The sequence below is a fragment of the Diachasmimorpha longicaudata genome, chromosome 11, assembly GCF_034640455.1.
Source record: "Diachasmimorpha longicaudata isolate KC_UGA_2023 chromosome 11, iyDiaLong2, whole genome shotgun sequence".
NCBI classification, from domain to species: domain Eukaryota; kingdom Metazoa; phylum Arthropoda; class Insecta; order Hymenoptera; family Braconidae; genus Diachasmimorpha; species Diachasmimorpha longicaudata.
Genome location: NC_087235.1, coordinates 6,035,559 through 6,054,176, shown reverse-complemented (window position 1 = coordinate 6,054,176; position 18,618 = coordinate 6,035,559). Strand labels below are relative to the sequence as shown.

The 18,618-nt window shown below is 39.9% G+C and overlaps 1 protein-coding gene across 4 annotated transcripts in view; it reads right to left on the bottom strand.

Moving 5' to 3' along the window:
* LOC135167455 (transient receptor potential-gamma protein) overlaps positions 1-17,852 on the bottom strand; it is a 33,675-nt gene extending 15,823 nt beyond the window's left edge. Inside the window, exons 1-2 of one of the 4 annotated variants that reach the window (XM_064130670.1) lie at positions 17,436-17,852; positions 5,032-5,084 (exon numbers count right to left, since the gene is read on the bottom strand). In XM_064130670.1, coding sequence (XP_063986740.1) covers positions 5,032-5,065 — 34 coding nt within the window. In that variant the 5' untranslated portion in view covers positions 5,066-5,084; positions 17,436-17,852. The remainder of the gene's footprint in view (positions 1-5,031; positions 5,085-17,435) is intronic. The other 3 variants (XM_064130669.1, XM_064130672.1, XM_064130671.1) reach the window with 3 other exon arrangements.
* Positions 17,853-18,618: the final 766 nt, after the last annotated feature.

The following is an 18,618-nucleotide window of genomic DNA, read 5'->3' as shown; positions in this document are numbered from 1 at the left end:
ATCCAAAGAGACAACAATATTTATTCTCCCTCTTCCCACCCGCTTCCTCTCTGTCCACCTCTTCTCGATGTTTTCATGAGGAAACCACCGGCATTTCAATCCCCTACGGATGCTCATTAACAGCCACTGTCTTTCCCTCTCCTGTTTAATCGACGAGAAATGAAAAAATCAACCCCCAAGTGACAAAACAAATTACTGATGTTTGGAGGCCGATCCCGATTTTTACTCATGACTCGGAATCTAATTTTCCCTGGGAATGACCTCAAATCGATGTACATAGTTGTGTTCAGTTAGAGAGACAAAAGGGAGGGAGGGGGATAATTTTTCCATTGACAATTTTCCCACCCAAAATTCCTCCCAAGCACCCCAGAATTTTTGTCAGCATAATTATCGGTCAAATAAGTAGAAAAAGGAAAGTACTGTTGGACGAATCGGAATTCTCCGCAGATGCTCGCAAATAGGTTTACGTCATAATACAATTTTCGGAGCGGGTAATAGTGCTTTTGAAAATTATACCGTCACAGGGTATTCGTTGCACTGATTCAGTGTGAAGGTAGAGAGATTCTGCGGCGATGGGGCGCCCGAGGGGGAAAGTGCTGCGGTTATCGGGGCGAAGAAGCTGTACTGAGTGAGACGAAAAAATCAGGGTAAAAAATATATAACGGAGCAACGGAAGACCACGTATTTCCGCTGGTTATGAGCTGGAGCTGATGCGATTTTATTCCCTGAAACCCCATTCACGATCATACTTGGGGGGACCTAATTCGTTTAATGGAGGGAAATAGAGGTTTATGGAAAGGGGTACGAAATGCCGAGTTCTGTTAATTAATTTCTTCGACAGGGGAAGTCCAAATGACAGTACAGTACGACCACATGTGCGTGGAATATTTTTTATATTCGTTCCAACGTATTTATTGATAGTTTTTTTGAGGGATTAAGGAGAAAAGTTTTAATTTAGTCGGACAAATTTTTTTCCTGCGGTTTTTTAGACATTACTCCGTTGAATTAATTAATAATTGAGGTCTTAGGGGAGAATCCAATTACTCACTGTTAACAGAGCCCCATCAGCTCTTAGTACAATAGTTAATTGGGTTCGATTGCTGCACAAGGGAATAAAATACCCGGAAAATTGTCTCCACCCTGACAATGGAGTCACACACCTCGAGGGATTCCTCAGGAATTGATTTCTGGGGTAAGAATAAAGTTTCTGGATCGTTGGAGGAAAGTCTAGAGATCGGGGGAGGTTATACCCGTCTCTCCAGTGTCGAGTGACTCTCCGAGCTTCGTGATTCAAGCATTTGGAAATAAAGCACAATTTATCGAGAATAATCGAACACTAAAATTTCTGGTTTAATTTTTCGCAAAATCTGAGTCCTACGAATAATTTCCCAGAGATGAACAATTGCTTTAATATTATTTTTTAACTAGGAATAAATTCCAGAAAAATCCTTTTCATATTTTTTTTGTTCCCTTGAACTTTTCATTATTCAGGAGTCTTAAATTTTTTAAAATCATAATTGCCCATTCCGAGTGAATTTTTCAACGAAAACTGGAGAGTAGACAAGCCATTAGCTTGAGAAAGCCCGTCAGATTTTTTTTCCCTCACCGTAAAGACGCCACCCCTTGAAAATCCCAGTGAAACGAGTTCATTGAGCGTCTCCCTGAGTTCTCTACAATGAGCCATTTACCGAGAACCCAGAGGCGAAAAAGTGGCGAAAACTTGGAGTCACTTTTTCCAGAACAGACGCCGTAACGTAATTACACTCTTGCACCTCTTTAATACAATTTTTGTCGAGTTATTAAATGTTTCAGGGCTTTGTCCGAGCTCTCTGCGCCGTCACTCGCAGTTTAAAATTACCGTAAATAACGGTGAAAGTGGAGAGTGGAGAATAAATAGAAAAGGGTAAAAATAGAGGGGAGAGGGAGGGATGAAAATAAAGTGGAAGGCGGGGAGTAAAATTGAGAGGGTGCATCAATTATTTCGCAGTTGCCACAATTTCCCGATGCATCATACTCGCCAGTGAAGATGGTTTTCATTCTTCAATATATTTACTCCTACCACACGTGAAAAAAATTATATAAAAAAAATATACTGATGTTGAAAAATGATCTGAATTGTCCCAATTTATGTAAAAAAAAATATTTGTCGGACGCATTTTTTAAAATGTGAATTAATGATTTTGGTTTGTAATGTTCTTGAGGGAGGGTTCGCTGGAGGATTTAGTAATAAATAAAAAATAGAAATTGATGAATAGATGGCTCGTGGAAAATACCATTACAGTTTCATATTTGTTCAACAAAGAGGATGAAAATGGCACTGGGTTTCGAGGGACTCTCCTGGCAGTTTGATCAATCTTTGGAGTCAATTTGTTATCTGCTACTCTCCCACTTCCTGATGACACTACCCCCGGCCAGGCGATAAAGAAAACCGTAATCTTCGTAAGTTTCCTCGAGGGCGCCGGTGCGTTCGAGTCGATTAACCCGATCGTTGAATCGTAAAATACTTCAGCGAAACGATAGACCGGGCTATCCTTCAATCTCATCGAAATGCTCTTCGAATGTCGATTCGAGAAACTTCAGGTGAAGTGAGAAAACTCGGTCAGAAAATCGTTGATATTTTGGGGAAACGTGAATAGTATTTTTCGGGGTGAATTCAATTTAAAGAATTCACCTGGTTGGCTCCATTCTGGCACTTTGTCGGAGTAAATCGAATAAATAAGGCAAATTAATTTTTGAAAATGTTGTTCAACATTCACTCGGAGTATCGTCTCGTAAAAAAATTGGATAAACCCGGAAATGTGAGGTCGCAACCGAGAAAACACTTTCAGCATTTCATCGACGGTCTTGTGCACTTCTATGATATCTTGGGGGCGGTAAAAGAAAGGTCAGTTTGGAAAAATTGGAAAAATCCTGCAGCAGGCTGGGGGAGGTGGGGGTTGCCTCGAGATGGCGTCAAGTGGAAAGCTGCGCCATGCATAGGCAATGAGGATGGAGATAGGAGAAAAGTATTATCGTATTTCCCCGAGCAATGAAAAAGCTCGAGGAGAGAAGAGTAGAACAGTGTAAAAAAAGCCATCGTAAAATCTCTGTTACTCGGTAAAAAAAAAAAAAGCTTCACCCACTCACTTGGGGTAACAACATTAGTCCCAACGAATGTGTTCCCCTCCCCGAGCATTGGGGTTATGCTAAAGACCGTTATACTCGTCGCGTTATAATTTTTATTGTCAATGCAATCTGCCTGTAAGTGGATAGTTGAGGGTAATCTTACGGCTATAGTTTGCTATCAAGTGACCTCGTGACATTTGATTGCAAGCTCTGTAACGTTCTCGTTAACATGACCACTGGAAAATTAATCGTGTAAATTTCCAGATTTCGGTGGGGTAAAATCAAGCACTAACTTCCGGAAATCGGGTAAATTTCGAATTCTTCATTTTTTTAGTCTCTGGGAATTTCTATGGAATTTTTCCGGTCACGTGAAGAGTGGGGTAAAGTGTATTTTAGTACATCAAGGCCTCTTTGACGCAAACCTCCAGCATTGGATATCCGGTGCTGGATCGTTTTGTAATGTGGAGAGCAAAAAAATCCGGGGATTTTATTTTTTTTTCACTAGGTTACTTGTGCACTGAAATCGGGCGGGTTTTTATCGGGGGAACAAGAGAGAGTGGCCCGGATGTTTCTTGATAGCTATCGGAAAAACTAGAAATTCCGCGGTGTAGCACTCCGGTGCAGACCGTTGAGGAAATATTTTCTTTTTCACGCCCATTTTTCTGGAGTAAATAAAATCGGAGAGTACCTTCTACTAGATGATGTTCCATCTTGGGGTCTGGCAGCCCTTCGACTTTTTTCATCGAGGCGATAAGCTTAATTTAATGAATAAAAAAGTTTGCTTATACTCGAGGATATAAAATTATCAGCGATTTCACAAGATTACGAGGTACCCAGGAATTTAAAGGAGCTAATATAAATGCACTTTCGCTTCTTGACTAAAGCAAAACTTCACACACTGCATTGATTGACATTAAGATGAGTAAATAATTCGCGAAATAATTTTTTTCTAACGATATGGATCTCTCAATGTAATTTCGATTTCAAAAAAATTTATTGACTGAATTAAAAAACTTAATTTGAGGGGAAAAATTTCTCGGTTGTAACCAAGAAGATAAAATTATCAGCGAGATAATTTCCGAGATTACGATGTACTCCAGGAACTTGAAGAGGCTATTATATAACACATCAAAACCTCAGATCCTAAATAATCCATGAATTACAGTTTTCAGTAGCAAAATGGACTCCGCAATATGTTTATAACTAAAAAAAAATTCACCAACTTGAAAAACCTCATTTAAGGGGGAATAATATCTCGTTTGTACCTACGAAGATAAAATTATCAGTGAGATAATTCCCCAGATTACGACATATCCCAGAAATGTAGAGATTCCATTACACATGCAATTCCGGTATTTCACTTGAGCTCCCCAGGATTAAATATGGCCCTGGGCTCCCCCACGTACGTGATAAGCAAAACAAAATCACCGAATGTTTGTCATTAAACCCTCCACCACCGAACGAGCTTCTAATTTTCTCCAGCTCTTTTTCCCATTATCCATCCTCATTTCCCGTACCTCATCAGGTCCATTCGAGGAAAAACTTTCCATTAAAAAAGTGTCAAGTCGGAGGTGGAATACACACGGGATGAGAGGATATCGATGGAGTATTGAGAGAGCAGAATCTTTTTATCTCCCATTGAATGTCGGTAAACCCCCGGAGGCTAAACAGTACTATATTCTCCGCTGTGGTTTTCTACCCAACGAACAGAGGGTGGAGTTTCAATGGGAGTTTAGGGCATCTGAGAATTGCTACCACTGAGTTCACCGGTTCAGTATATACAACTCGGTAAATAGCTCAAGTAAATGTATGCTTGAGAGCATCAATTTTCACTCCACACGCCCATACACTGCATTCGTGCATTTAAGGAGAATTTTTTTGAGGAAAATTTGAGAGAAGAAGATTAAATGGCTTTGGTTACTCTACCTGTACTCACCGATATCCGGTATGTTCCTGTCATGATACCCTCCACCACAGAACTAGAAACAGAAATGTATTTATTTATTTATTATTGTAAATATGGGGTTTATTTAATTTTTTGGGCCTAGGGAATTTTTTAATTGAGTTCCTTCTGTCTTTTCAGTCGACAAAGTCCAACAGCAGAAGTCAAAATGTTCCAAAGAATTGTTTTCAGGTCTGGAAAGTTTTATCCACCTTGTTTTCTTTAACTCCAATAAATATTTATCCACCCCAATTTCCGTGCCCTCCCTCGGAGTACCTTTATTCGGGGGAAATATAGGGTGACCCGGGGCACATGAGCGAAATGAATTTTCAGTGCACCTCATACGATTGAAGGTAAATAGGCCTTTATTTCCATTGTAAAAGAAAAACTTGAGGAACTGGAGTGCAATAATGTCCCAGTCATCGCTTGTAAACGAATTCCATAAAGCTACTATTTGTAAAGCGAATATTTATTCACTCACACGACTACTATGGCGCCATTACATAACAATATAATAATATTAGAATATTATGAGACCATTTTATGAATAATTTATACCACAAAGAGTGCAATTTTTATTTTTAAAAACCTGAATAAAGCATTTTTTTTCTTGCGGCATTTAAAAATTATTTAAACAACTCTTAAGATGCTCTTGTTTTTTTTTTAATTGTATCGCCCTCGGAGATGATGCCCCCAACTTCTGACAGACCGTTTGTAACTCAATAAAACCCAAAAGCCGAAAAAACATTTCAGGTTTTTGAAAAGAAGAGACACTTCCAAGGAATCTCAGTTAGTTTTGGAAAGTCAACCCCTCGACTCGGTTTGCACTCTACAGAAGGAGGTGAGGCCATGCCATCGGTGTCAAGCAAAACTTTGAGTTCTCCCAGCCCCGGAAGAAAAATGGAGAATTCATCGCCGCGGGCCACCCGGTCGTAGCACAAGGGGTGAGTTAATTTTTTTTCCCTGTACGATGACCCAATAAACTTCCATAGCCCTCCCCAAACAGCGCCGGAATAATTTCCAAAAGTTTTTTGAGATAAAAACCAATGAAAATTGTTTGAAAAGAGGTTCAATTATCTGGCCGTTAGACTCCACTTTATGGATATCAGGGGGATGTTGTGTAAGTCGTATATAGCTTGTACTGCACTGCCTAGGGGTATATAAATTCCAGGCGAACAAGCCCAGAGACAAATTGAACACGGGATGAACCTCGGCTGCACAAATCATCCGCATGTTTTATCCTTTGAAATAGAAAAACACTGAGATACGTCAAATAAGGGTACCATCTCTGCCATTGAAAGATATTTTTCTTATTTTTTAACAACGACTAATTAGCATTACATTTCTCCACTAATTTTCGTTTAAATAATTACTCAATTAGTATTCAGTTATATCTAAAAGTCACATGAAGTCAGGAGACGAAGAGCTTTAGCTTCTGACAAGTCAAAAATATCTAAAATTACATATTTTTGAGGAACTGGGGAAACGATCGTTTTCTGTAACTGTTCGCAACACCTCACACAATCGCAAATTGAATGATTATTAAAATCTCAGGCACTAGGATATTCATCATCATTTAAGAATGTGCTGATCCATCCGACAAATCGGTGTATCTATACCCCAATATTGAATAAATTGAGCAGCCAATGGAATGATGAATTTACAGTGATTTGTGCTTTCGAAGTTTATGGAAATCACGCGCAGGCGAGTGGAAAGGTCAATTCAATTGGACGTAATCTGTCATTTTTATATTCATGAGAGCAATTTTTCTTCAATAATCCCATAAAATATTCAGTCTAACCATCTCAAAATTCATGTTTAATAATTCTATGGCTCTATACTTTACGATTCAAGTGCCGTAAACCCAAAAATTACCGCCATTCATTAAAAATAAACACAGATGAAAAATTTAAGTAGAAAAATTTTAATTTGGGAATCCAATTCCTTTTTTTTTCGCTTCAAAAAATATTTTTCATTTCTCACACAAATATTTGGACGACCCGGCGTCCAGGCACTTTCACATTTTCCTCCCCTCCTCCCCCTTCACCCGTTCAATACCTGATTCAATTTGAAGCATCAAACAACTTCATAACCGGGAGTGACAGCTCGAAATAACAGACACTCTGTGCATCCAAACTTCGTGAAAAGCCAGTCCATTAGAATTGTATTGAACCGACAGATCCGATAGATTACTGTAGCCACCCCCGGGAAGTTGGAGCGATTACTTGAAAACATTGAAGACATTAGAGAGCTGAAGACGGGGAAATTGGTGCCGCCCGTTGTGCGTTTAATTGTGGCCTAATTATAACGCCCGTCGGCTCTTCGACTCGCCTGGATATAATGGCAAGGTCGTGACAGCGGGAAAAAGCTCATAACGAACCAGTGGAGACTACAATGAGCCGATACACCCGATATTTGCAATATATACAAGTTGATTGAATGGTGCATTTGCACGTTAACATAATGACAGGAGAAATTGAGAATTTTTAACGATTAATTTCCGACGGAGTGAAAACTATTTCTTAATTTAATTATTTATCGTTCTTTGGTGCTTTCCTGTGAAATTAATTTTATGGGATGAAATATTATTGGCAATATGACAGCCGTTATATCTCTATTTGAATGAAAAGCAAAAATGAATAACGAAAGTATAAAAAAGTATATTTTCTGAAGATAAAATTTCTGAAATCGGAAAGTTCTCGTAGTTGGAGGGACATAAAAAAAAACAATAAAATTCTCGTTCCACAATTTTTTTCGTATTTTGTTTTTACTGACGTTTAGGGGAAATTAATCTCACGTGAGTACTCTCGATTGTGATGGTGTCGTAAACCAACAATGAAGAGGGAGAAGTTTTCATTATTTTCTCTTCTATTTCGGCAAAAATAAACTGAACAAGAATTTTATTTTTAGAATTCACCCGCTCTAAAATCCATCGCCTGAATTTATAGAGCAAAGTTACCCCCTTTTGGGGTCAGCATTTTGTGTTTGAATACTGTCATAATTTTTGTCATTCGAGCAACAGTTGGAGTTGAATAATCGCACCGGAAATTAAATAAAAATCATATCGTACGATTGTCAGTTTATTATTCAGGAAACAGTCGGGGAGAAGTATCGGATTTTTTGGGGGAGGGCAATACCTTTGGGGAGGGAAATTTACGGATGGAAGATTGATGTTTTCTTGCGAGGGTGATAATCCAACCGTCAATCCTTAAAACGTCGAGGAAGACAGCAATGACGAGATAATTCCCAGCCATTTGTTAACAAAATAGATAGTCCCTCGTTTGCTATAAACATTGAACGAAACAGTAGTAATCCCCTGATTACGTTCTGGCGCTCCATCAAAACACTTTAACGGCGACAATTATTTTCCGGTAAAAGTTCAGCATTTCTCCAGCAAAAGGGGTGATGAGGAGAGGATCGATAACGAGTGTAACTCGAGTCTCGTTTATTTTATCCCACTTCTCATCTACGCGAAATCAAATGATATTGCAGATAGATTGTTACGGTATTGATGTGGGAAGAGGTGAACAATAGGAATATGTAGCTCAGACAGAATCGATCCGACAACTCTTACGACGCTTTAATGACATCTTGTGGTTTACAAGGGCGAGGGAAACAATTCGTGTCTCCCCATTGTCTGCAAAAACAAACAAAATATTTCTCTCACTTTTTCTCACTTCCCGGGAAAATTGAAATAAAACGGCGAGCGGGGGATTATTGCTAGTGCAGAGACGGGGTGCAACGTACTGGGACTTTCCATCAGTTCATTCTATTTTCATTTTTTTTAAAGAAGACGGAACAGCGCAATTTGCATTTTATTTTGTTAGGAGATGGTTTCAGTTGACCTTCGGTAATTTATGGAAACCAACAGAGCTGATTTCGTTATTCCGGAAATTTTATTCTGAGGAACCAGGGGGCTGTCCAAACAGGAAAGGTTTCATTCGAGATTTCGTGAGGGAGAATTTCCCCCACAATAATATTGTGAAAAAAAAATTTAATTCAAACAAAATTTCGCTTGTATTTCATTTAATATATCAGACTTTGGAGTTTCGAAAAATAATAGTCCGACGAGGAAAATTTGAACTCCGTAACTACACTGATAATGTCACCACCAGTTCCACCAACATCACCAGCACTATGACCAGACAAGAACAATATTCTGAATTCGCTAACAAGTTTTATTAACCCAACTGTAAGAGATCCTTTGAATTCAAACTGAAATTTCCGTCTTGGCGATCACACCACTCACAACCAGCGAACCGTTTTGAATTCTGAAACGAGAACGCTGGCCTTTCAAATGGAAACAATTCCGGAAAAACTTTTCCCCCGAACACCCTCTTTATTTAATTTGAATTCTCCTGAATTTTCCGAGAGACATAACTGCCCGCCCCCCTCCCTCTCACCCACTCCCCGGCTACAAAAATAATTTCTCCACTCTGTTGTCCTCGTGAACAATTTTTCTCCTCCGGTGGGGCTTTCAAGAATAAAATCAAAATTCTCTCCACTCGAAGGATATATTTCGTGAATTTCGAGTCCCTCGAGATTGAAATGAAAGCCTTTGCTGAGTGGAAATAAAATGTCGATGAGACACGAGTACATTTCAAATGGGGGAAATATAAATCCCGGAAATCCAAGGTCCAGCAGAAATGGACCGGCGGGGATTGCAAGGGTTAAGGGGGTGCACACGTGGCGGAAGTATTTTTCCTCAATACACTGAGAAAACTGGACGGTCTAAAAATAAACAATTGTAATCAATTTCTTGCTCCCCAATTCTCGTGAGACTTTTTCTCATGTGTTGGTGGGGCTTTGAATGCTCTAATAGACGAAATATAAAGTTATTCGTATTGGATGAGAGGGCGGGGAGGGGGAGGGGGGTATGAGCGTGAAATTCTACGACTTCCTGCAATGCGAAGCAATTACACGGTTTACGGGCGAGTCAATTGCGGTGATGCAGAGCCAGCAGGTCTATGGGGTTGGGGAGGAGGGATGGGGGGTGGGGTTAGTTCAACCAAAATATATTTTATTTCTGTCGAAAACATGTGCTTCGAGCATTTTATAATTGACTTAGGGGTAATTAGAAATTAATGTTGAGTTATTGTACTCTGAGTGTGATTAGAGAAGAGAAAAAAACGGACTCGTTGAATCGTATTTCGGAATTTTATACCCAAAGACACATTTTATCGCCATTCATCGAACTCTCTATTCGTTGAAAATTTAGTGTGATGACCTCCAAATCGAAAGTGGAAATTTCACGACCTCTTTCGATTTTTATGGCTCCTAGAATCGCATTCCAACGTATCTGCCAGCGATGTAAAATCATTTCGTATGATCTCCTGTTGCGGAGTTGGTGGAGAAGATTGACCCAACGACTTTACAAATTTAGGAGTGTGTCCATAGTGTTCAGGAAGATTTTTTCAATAATTGAATATTCGGTAAAAATTTGAGGTAACGGAAAAGCAAAGTACTCGAAAAAAATGAAAATTTCTCGGTTCTCGCCACAACTTTACCTCACTTTTCCGGGGGGAACACGAGGTCTTTTCCGGGAAATTTCTGTCCCTGTGATTTGAAAAATTTTCTCAATACAACTCAATCCCCCTGTGCACTCAACAACTCCCACCGCACCCCCATATTTCTCGTTACATTATTACCGAGAAACCCCGTGTCAGATTTGACCTCCAACTAAACTCCAAGCTTCTCTCTATGTCAGGATTACACATGTACATGGAACGGAAAGCTTATGAAAGCCCATCGTAGCGTCATATAACAGCTACTCCTAGACCCTTGGAAATTCAGAATCAATGGGGATGGCGACGCTCCGGGGTGTCAGTCTTTTCGCATGCATTGCGTTTGTACATACAGGTTAATAATATTCAAGTACTTTACACTAAAAAATAATCAACTATTTACGACAAATCCCGTTAATCTTCAAAAAACACAGCTAAACACTGAATTTTTTTAACGCAAAAAATTGACTCCAATCGTTCACTACCAATAACCTATTGATCCGTAAGACTATTAGTTTTTTTTTATAACCGAGGGATTGTGATTTTTCCAATACTCATCCTGGAATTTTCCAGAAAATTGCTCTTTATAAAGTTCTATAAGTGACTAGAAAGTCACGTGAATACAATTTCCCTGAAACCCGAACTGGAAAGAGCTTTTTCCTCGCCCTAAAAATTCAAATATTGCGCTTTTTTTTACTGCAAAATTTCCCCTGCGACTTTCCCGCACCCTTTACACCATCTCCGATGGATATCGGACGTCCAGGGGGGAAATTGGAGTGGCCCGGAGCCGCTGATGATTGAATTAATCGGAGATGGAGAGACACACGGGGAATAGTCTCCCCGACGCCAAGAAATACCCCACGAAAATACAAATCGAGAGGAAAAATATCCCAAAAGACAGGACGAGAATATTTCTTCCTTTCCCCCGCATAATTTGTTTATGAAAATGTAAGAAGGGGTTGATGTATGCAGATGCATTCTCTCCTGAATATTTATGCAGATTTTGTAATTCGTTTGGTGACGGGCGGAGGAAAATGTCGGAACTGATAACGTTAAATGTAATCGACGGAAAGCTTTCAGTAGTTGGTTCATGGGGGTGAAAATTATGGGGCATTAACTATACCCCAACGTACATGAGATTTGAAATATTAATGTGGAGTACGAGCCGCAGTGTCACGCGGTGAGTGCGGAGCTTTGACACCGGGAGGTCGGAGAGCTTGCACCAGGGAGCGCCGATAAAAGTGATGAATATCACCTGACCAACGCTCTTGACGGCAATTGAGGGAAATCGACGGCATGTACCAGTCAAATTAGATTAATTCGGCAATTGTAGCGATCCCGAAAAAGAGATTAACTGATCGAATTTTCCAATTTGGAATTTGATTGAGAGATATTGATGTGATTATTGGATACCGTGAATTACAGACTTGAAAATTGTACATTAGATCAAAATAACGTGCTCTTCGATGATTAATGAGATCGCATTCTCACAGGGTCTCAACCCCTTCAAGGGATGCCGTAATATTTAATTAGATCATCTGTAAAAATTATGAAGCCCTCGTATAATTTTTTTTTTACAAAGCACCAAGCTTCTGCCGAGCTCAACAGACCTGGACTCCTCCCAGTGCCATTGCTACCACAAATTAGAACTCCACAAATAAAAAAACCTGTGGATCTACAATTTATTATTCAACCGGGCGAGAGCACATCGCAGTAAAGAAAACCACAACAACTCCAGGGAACCGCAGACCGCGCTTCCGAAATTATTTTTACCCAGTGTGTTTTTCCGATACCAAAACAATCAAATTATTATGATTTATTGCATAAACAAGCGCTTGATAGTCTCCGCAAGTTGAAAGGAACTTCCCCCCCAAAAAAAAGAAAAAGCGAAAAATAGAAAACCCGATGCGAATCTGACTTGACATACAGACGTGTGTTGATTTCTCCGGGATGTTATTCATAGACAGCAAATGCACAAATGAGACGTCTCTATTTGCCAGACAAGTTGCTTTGACGGTGCCGTCTGCGTTATCCAGGTGTAGGTCTTACACAGACGGCCCGTACAATCTGCTATCGGAGGTAAAACCTCTTGAAATAGACTAGTCGATGTTGTACCTAGTGCACCAGAAGGGGCTGCGGGGGAGGGAATGGGGTAGAATGGAGTGAGAAGAATCGAGGTCAAAAATTAATGCAACCCCAGCTTGCGCTCGATCGAGCAACGTCGGTGTGGGGCTGAGTCGAAAAGCCCCCAACGTCGTGGCATCGCTCGATTCAACTCGACCTGGGGTATCAGCTTCATCGCCTCAACGCTCCTCTCTTTGGCTCCTCACGATTTACTTTTTGCCGGTGTGTCTTAGCAGTTTTTCGGATCAATTTCTTCTCATCGAACGGCCACTTGGCACTTGCCCGGCCTTTGACGGCACCAGGAGGCACTCCCAGCATCGTTAACAACCTGGATGAGGCAATTTTAGTGCTTCAATTTTTTTTTTGAGAATTTACTGCGCTTTTCCGGACACGTGGGAGCGAAAAACATTGGGTTCTGGTGATTTTTATCAGAATTAATTTTACTCAACTATTAGATAATTTAGATAATTTTCAAATGCGTAAGGATTTTCTCTGAATTTTCCTGCCGCAACAATTCCATTTGACATCAAGTGACCAATTTATCAGGAAAAATATATTGATGAGGCCGAAGGTATTTTCCCACTTGTTTTGGGATCACCCACATTTTCTACAGATATTAATTTGATGATTAAGCATCACTCGACGTTGAATGGAGGATTCTGATGGACGATGGGGGGAGTGATGACAGTTGTGATCATTAGTTTTTGTGGCGGAAGCTCACGATCAAAGGCCGGAGAAGCGCTGAGTTGACAAGGAATGGCGGGGTTTCAATGGAAGTCGCTTTATATGAAAGTTCAAAGGATTCTCGTCCCTGGAAAAGTTGTTGATGACGAGCGAAATCAATGGACATTGTGCTATCATTGTTCATGGAGCAATGAAGACTCCGAAATTGGGAGAACATTGAATAGATTTGAAAAAGCGAAAGTACCCTACCATAAAATGTCCAGTGAGGAAAAAAAAATCAGGAAACATTAAACATGACTGTAAATATCCCTTCTAGTAATAAACTGATCCCTTCCTACCGTTCAACATTAATAAAAACAATTGTTATTCAACCCCGAACGTCCCATGTGATTGAAAACCCGAAATGAATTGAAGTTATGGAATTTTTATTGAAACAATAGTCGATCCATTATTATATTTTATAAAATATTCTTTGTATATATTTTTTTTCAGAGCTTTTTTGTAAATTTTCTTGGGAACTCGAGTGCTTTTTCACTCACAACTTGAAGAATAATATTTTATCAGTTTCAATTGCAATGAACTAATGCACTGAATTCTCCGGGGGTGTGAATATTTGAAGAGTTCTCTCCCCAAACTTCCACCATTCACTTTTCCCTCCCCAAGTGCCCTCCCGAGACATTTCCACCAGCATATCCTCTCAAGGGAGAACAATAAAAAGGTGATGATCACAGATGCTCACGAAGGTTTAGGTAACGCGGTCCCAAAGCCCCAAAATTCCCCGCAAATTCATCGGTAAAACTTCCCCGAGCCGACAGGTATCGGGGTAACTGTTCATTCAATATAAGATGCAACGATACGAGGCACGTTACTATGAGGACCTATAGTAATTTCCGAGATAGTAGCAAAGTGATTGGCTATTTGTGGCGAGAGCTCACAGCACCGAGGAATATTGGATAATACGTTGGAGCTTTAAAGCGCCGAGTGGATCGTTGGTCAGCGGCGATTTGACGGGCATGTATCCCATGTTTTTATTTTTTTTTCACCCCCAAGTCCAGCCCCCAATCCCCCGAAAGCCGGCTGAATGAAAATTCAATGAAATATTCAGCTTCGAAGTTGCCTCGTGTCAAAGTTTAATTGAACGACTTTTCGAGGTCTCGATGAAAAGCAATTTACGGCAAAGTCGTTTCTCGAGTTTGAGGAGACAACACCCCGGGGCTAACAATGGATAAATCATTGTTGAAAACTGACCCCATGATTAATTCCACAGCATCCGAATTACCGGTGTTTATGGTGGTTTTATTGGAATGAAAAATACTGCTCTTACTTCGGGGTGAAAATGCGCAGTGATAAAAGCTCTTAACGAGTTGTTTTGAGAATTAATTGGAGAGGTTGTTTGAATTATTAATTTCCATTGAAAGAGTCCTTCCTTTCATCGTTCAGGATGTTATCTAATTACGGATGGTCTCGTTCATGAGGAAAAATATTATGATTCACCGCAATAATTTTACAGAAATAATTTCCTATGAATTTTTTAGGAAATCGTTAAACGTTTTTGTATTAAATAATTTTTCTCCCATAAAAAATAGACATAAAAAAATTGTGCAGTCTGGAAATTTCCAAATGAACTGAATTAATTACCCGAGTTAATCGTAAATAAAATAGAGCAATAAACACAATCAATTGAGCTCATCATCAATTTTTCCGCAATTCTGCTACGAACGTTGATTAGATTATTCACTATCCGGAAATTCGTATTTATCAGCGGATTTACATCGAATGGTTAATTCGATTATTTGTCGAAGCCACAGAACGATCAAACAAACAGCTCCAGTCTGTCTCCCAAATTACAATGCTCCCCCATATGGATCACAAATGCTCATGTGTTCTAGTTCACACTCGAGGGTTTCATCAGGATCCATACGTAAATTCTCGGATATATCGAGTTGTGTTCAATGTGCATTGGGTTCGAGCGATACCGGAAATTTGCGGCTATTCGGCATTACAGTGGCTGAGGCTTGAACCAAATTTCGACCTCGTTCGATTCATGCAAATACGAGTGATACGAGCTATGTATGAGTACGAGTGTCTCGCAAGAGCTGCTTGACTCCCTTTTACCAAAGTTTCTCGGGGCCCTTTTGTTCACGGCATTTGGACAAACGCCTTCCAGATGCTATCCAACTCGTAAAGTTTCACTCCTCCCGTGTGTATTACGGTCGTCAAGTTGCCTTATCAGTTTTGTTGTGGATTTTCTGAGATACCGGAGTTTATTGGAAAATTCTGTTTTCCGGGAAATGAATATTTAGGAGATTTTGCGGAGAGATGGAAGCAATTTGAGAGGCGTCAAATGAAATTAGTTTAGGAGTTTATTATGGGTATGTGGAGTTGATTGCACGTGATGCAATAAACAATTGCATCGAAATTATTTTGATTGAATTTAAACGATTAATTTGGAGTCAATCATTCGGATAAAAGAGAACGAGATTTATCAGCAAAGTGAACTCCTTATTTTCATTCAATTTGGAGATATTCAGAGGAATTAATTAGTTTATTGTAAACAGTGAGGAAAAAAAATAAACTTAACAATATGTGTTTAAAAAAAAAATCCCCGAGACTGGTTTCTCGTCCCGTACCTTCCACTGCCTCATGAACAATTGAAAATCCCATTGAAAATTCATAGCGAGTGAATTTCCTCGCAATAAAACCATTTCTCGCATTAAAACCGCCATTTCATAGTGAAATAAATCTCCGAACGACTTCGAAATTCATCATATCTCATTAACAATTAATTTCCACATGATCGCAACGTGCTGTTAATCCCAGTGTATTATAATATAATAGAACTCTCTAAAATTGATAACGACCCGGACTAAAACAACCGAAAACTTGATGAATATAAAACAATGAAGTGATATAAATTCGAGTCGCATTGCAGTGGATGACAGGCAGGGGATGAGGAGCGAGTGTGTATAACAGGCGGGGTGAATATCAACCCATTTCATGGGAATATCGAAAATGGCTGGCGAAACTGATTGCAGTAGTGTTCCACTGGTGCTCAGTAGTCCCTTGTATTTTCCTACTCGTATTTTGCCATTGTATTACCCAGGGTATTGTTGTCATAATACAACATTTCCGAATGCTATCGATTTCTCAGATAAATCCAGGGGAGATATGTGGGGACGATGGGACACATCAAGACGAGGGGTGATTAGGATATGGCCGCTTTTAAAAATATTCGCTGAAACTATCATTTATTTTGGCTGACATATATCCAACAATACTAAATATTAATAAATAATTATCTCAACTATCATATTATTTCTCTGCTCCCAAATAAGAACCAGACTGTTCCACTATTTTATCAATTTCCCAAACTCTGAATCATCAATAAGTTTAATCAAATCCTCTAATGCAATAATTGGACTGATTAAAATGATAATCAAATGCTTCTCAATGGGACCTCTCAAAATTCTCTCAGCCATTTCCCCTCAATGGAAAACTCTTCATATGATAAATAAAATCCCCATTCGTCCATAAATAACTGCCGCTAAACATATCCTTGTTTTCATCAATTTCAAATAAAATTCCCCTACAGTAAAATCGCTCCATCACCCCCTACACCAGTCCCACCAATTCCGGGTACCTTTGAATAATCCCTCCCCAGTTTCCCGGTTTTCAGAAACCCAAGGGTCTTTCCCGGAATATTCAAAAGTTTTCTCAAAAGTTCATTAAACCCTCGAAATAGTGCTTCTCCTATTCCAAATGTGGCTCAGGTGATATTGGCCGGATCGACCCCAATACACTTCACTCGTGTGGATAATCCGAAATGGCAGTGAGCATCTGGCCATTGGAAAACATATAGATATCTAAAAAAAATTCCCCCTCCCCGTCTTGTGTAAATAACAGCCATCGAAATATCTCTCACCAATTTGCAAAGCTCTTTGACTCGCGCCCAATTATTTTCGCGCGTCGAAAAAAATAATCCCCCAAACTTCTCCTCAACCCTTCGTTATCAACGAATTATTACATCAATGCCGATATTATTATTATACGTATTTATTGATAGTGCTATGTAATACCTTGAGTTGACGACATCGCTTTGATGCGATTGATCTCGACTGTCTTCTTAATGCCTCCAGAGAAACCGATACCACCCTGTAATCTTCCTCCAATCTTCAACCCACCACTTTGACAACAACTTGGAATAGCACTCACAAGTCACCGGACCACGGCAGCCCCACCCCCTCCATTAGTCAGAACTTGTGACAAATGAAAAATAAATGAAACTCCACAAACCCCAGAAACTCTTCACAATTTGAATTAATTCCGTGTACAGAGCACTTCGGAGAAATTGAAAAATTGGGGTAAATTTTTTTCAACATTCGCTGAAAATTATTCGAAACGGCGGGAAATTTTTTTTTTATCGCGAAGACAGTAACCTTCGTCACTTGTATTACATCACCGGGAAGTAGTACGAGACAGCGTACTCGACGCCGGTTGGGCGGAGACTGAGTGAGCCGAGGCGTCGCGACGCTCAGCGGCCCTCCCACCCTCATTTTTACTCTTTCCTTTTCGGTGGTATCGGTGCTTCATCGGGTTATGCCTGCCGTTTCCATCTTATACGACTGTGACTCCAGGATTTACTCCCGTGAACCTCCAGCACCCACCGGGTGCCCTCATCAATCCCCTTTGAACGCGGAGAACTTCCGAGAAAAAAAAGGGGGACGAGAGGAAGCATAAAAATTTGAGATTGAAATTATTCTTTGAGGTGAGGAATTCCTTTTATCGGACTGGGTTCGCCCTAAAAATCGGTGATCGCACTGACGAGAGACAGAGGAGTCGTAAAACGGGGGATGAGTTACTCCAGATCATGTGGAGTACGTTGAGATGACTCAAATAATGAAATTGTTTTTTTTTTCGGAATTTTTGCGAGGGCGCGATCCGCTTGTGGAGTGATAACAGCGGGGGGTGAGAGCTTTTTTCGGAATCACTGAGGTACATTTCGAGCTACACAAGAAGGATTTTTATCGGAGGAATTAAACTGGAGGCAGTCAGAGGAAATCTTCGTGGAATTAACGTACGGAAGTTGAAAGAACGAGAGAAATTCGGGAGAACGGATTTTTTTTTTCTGATTAATGAAATATTCAAGACTATCTGGGAACTATTCGTCTTCCGGTTGGTAAGAATTTGAGGAGGAGTTGTAAAAATAAGGCGATGTTATACTGGGGATCACGTAGATTCCGGTGAGAGAGCTGAAATAAT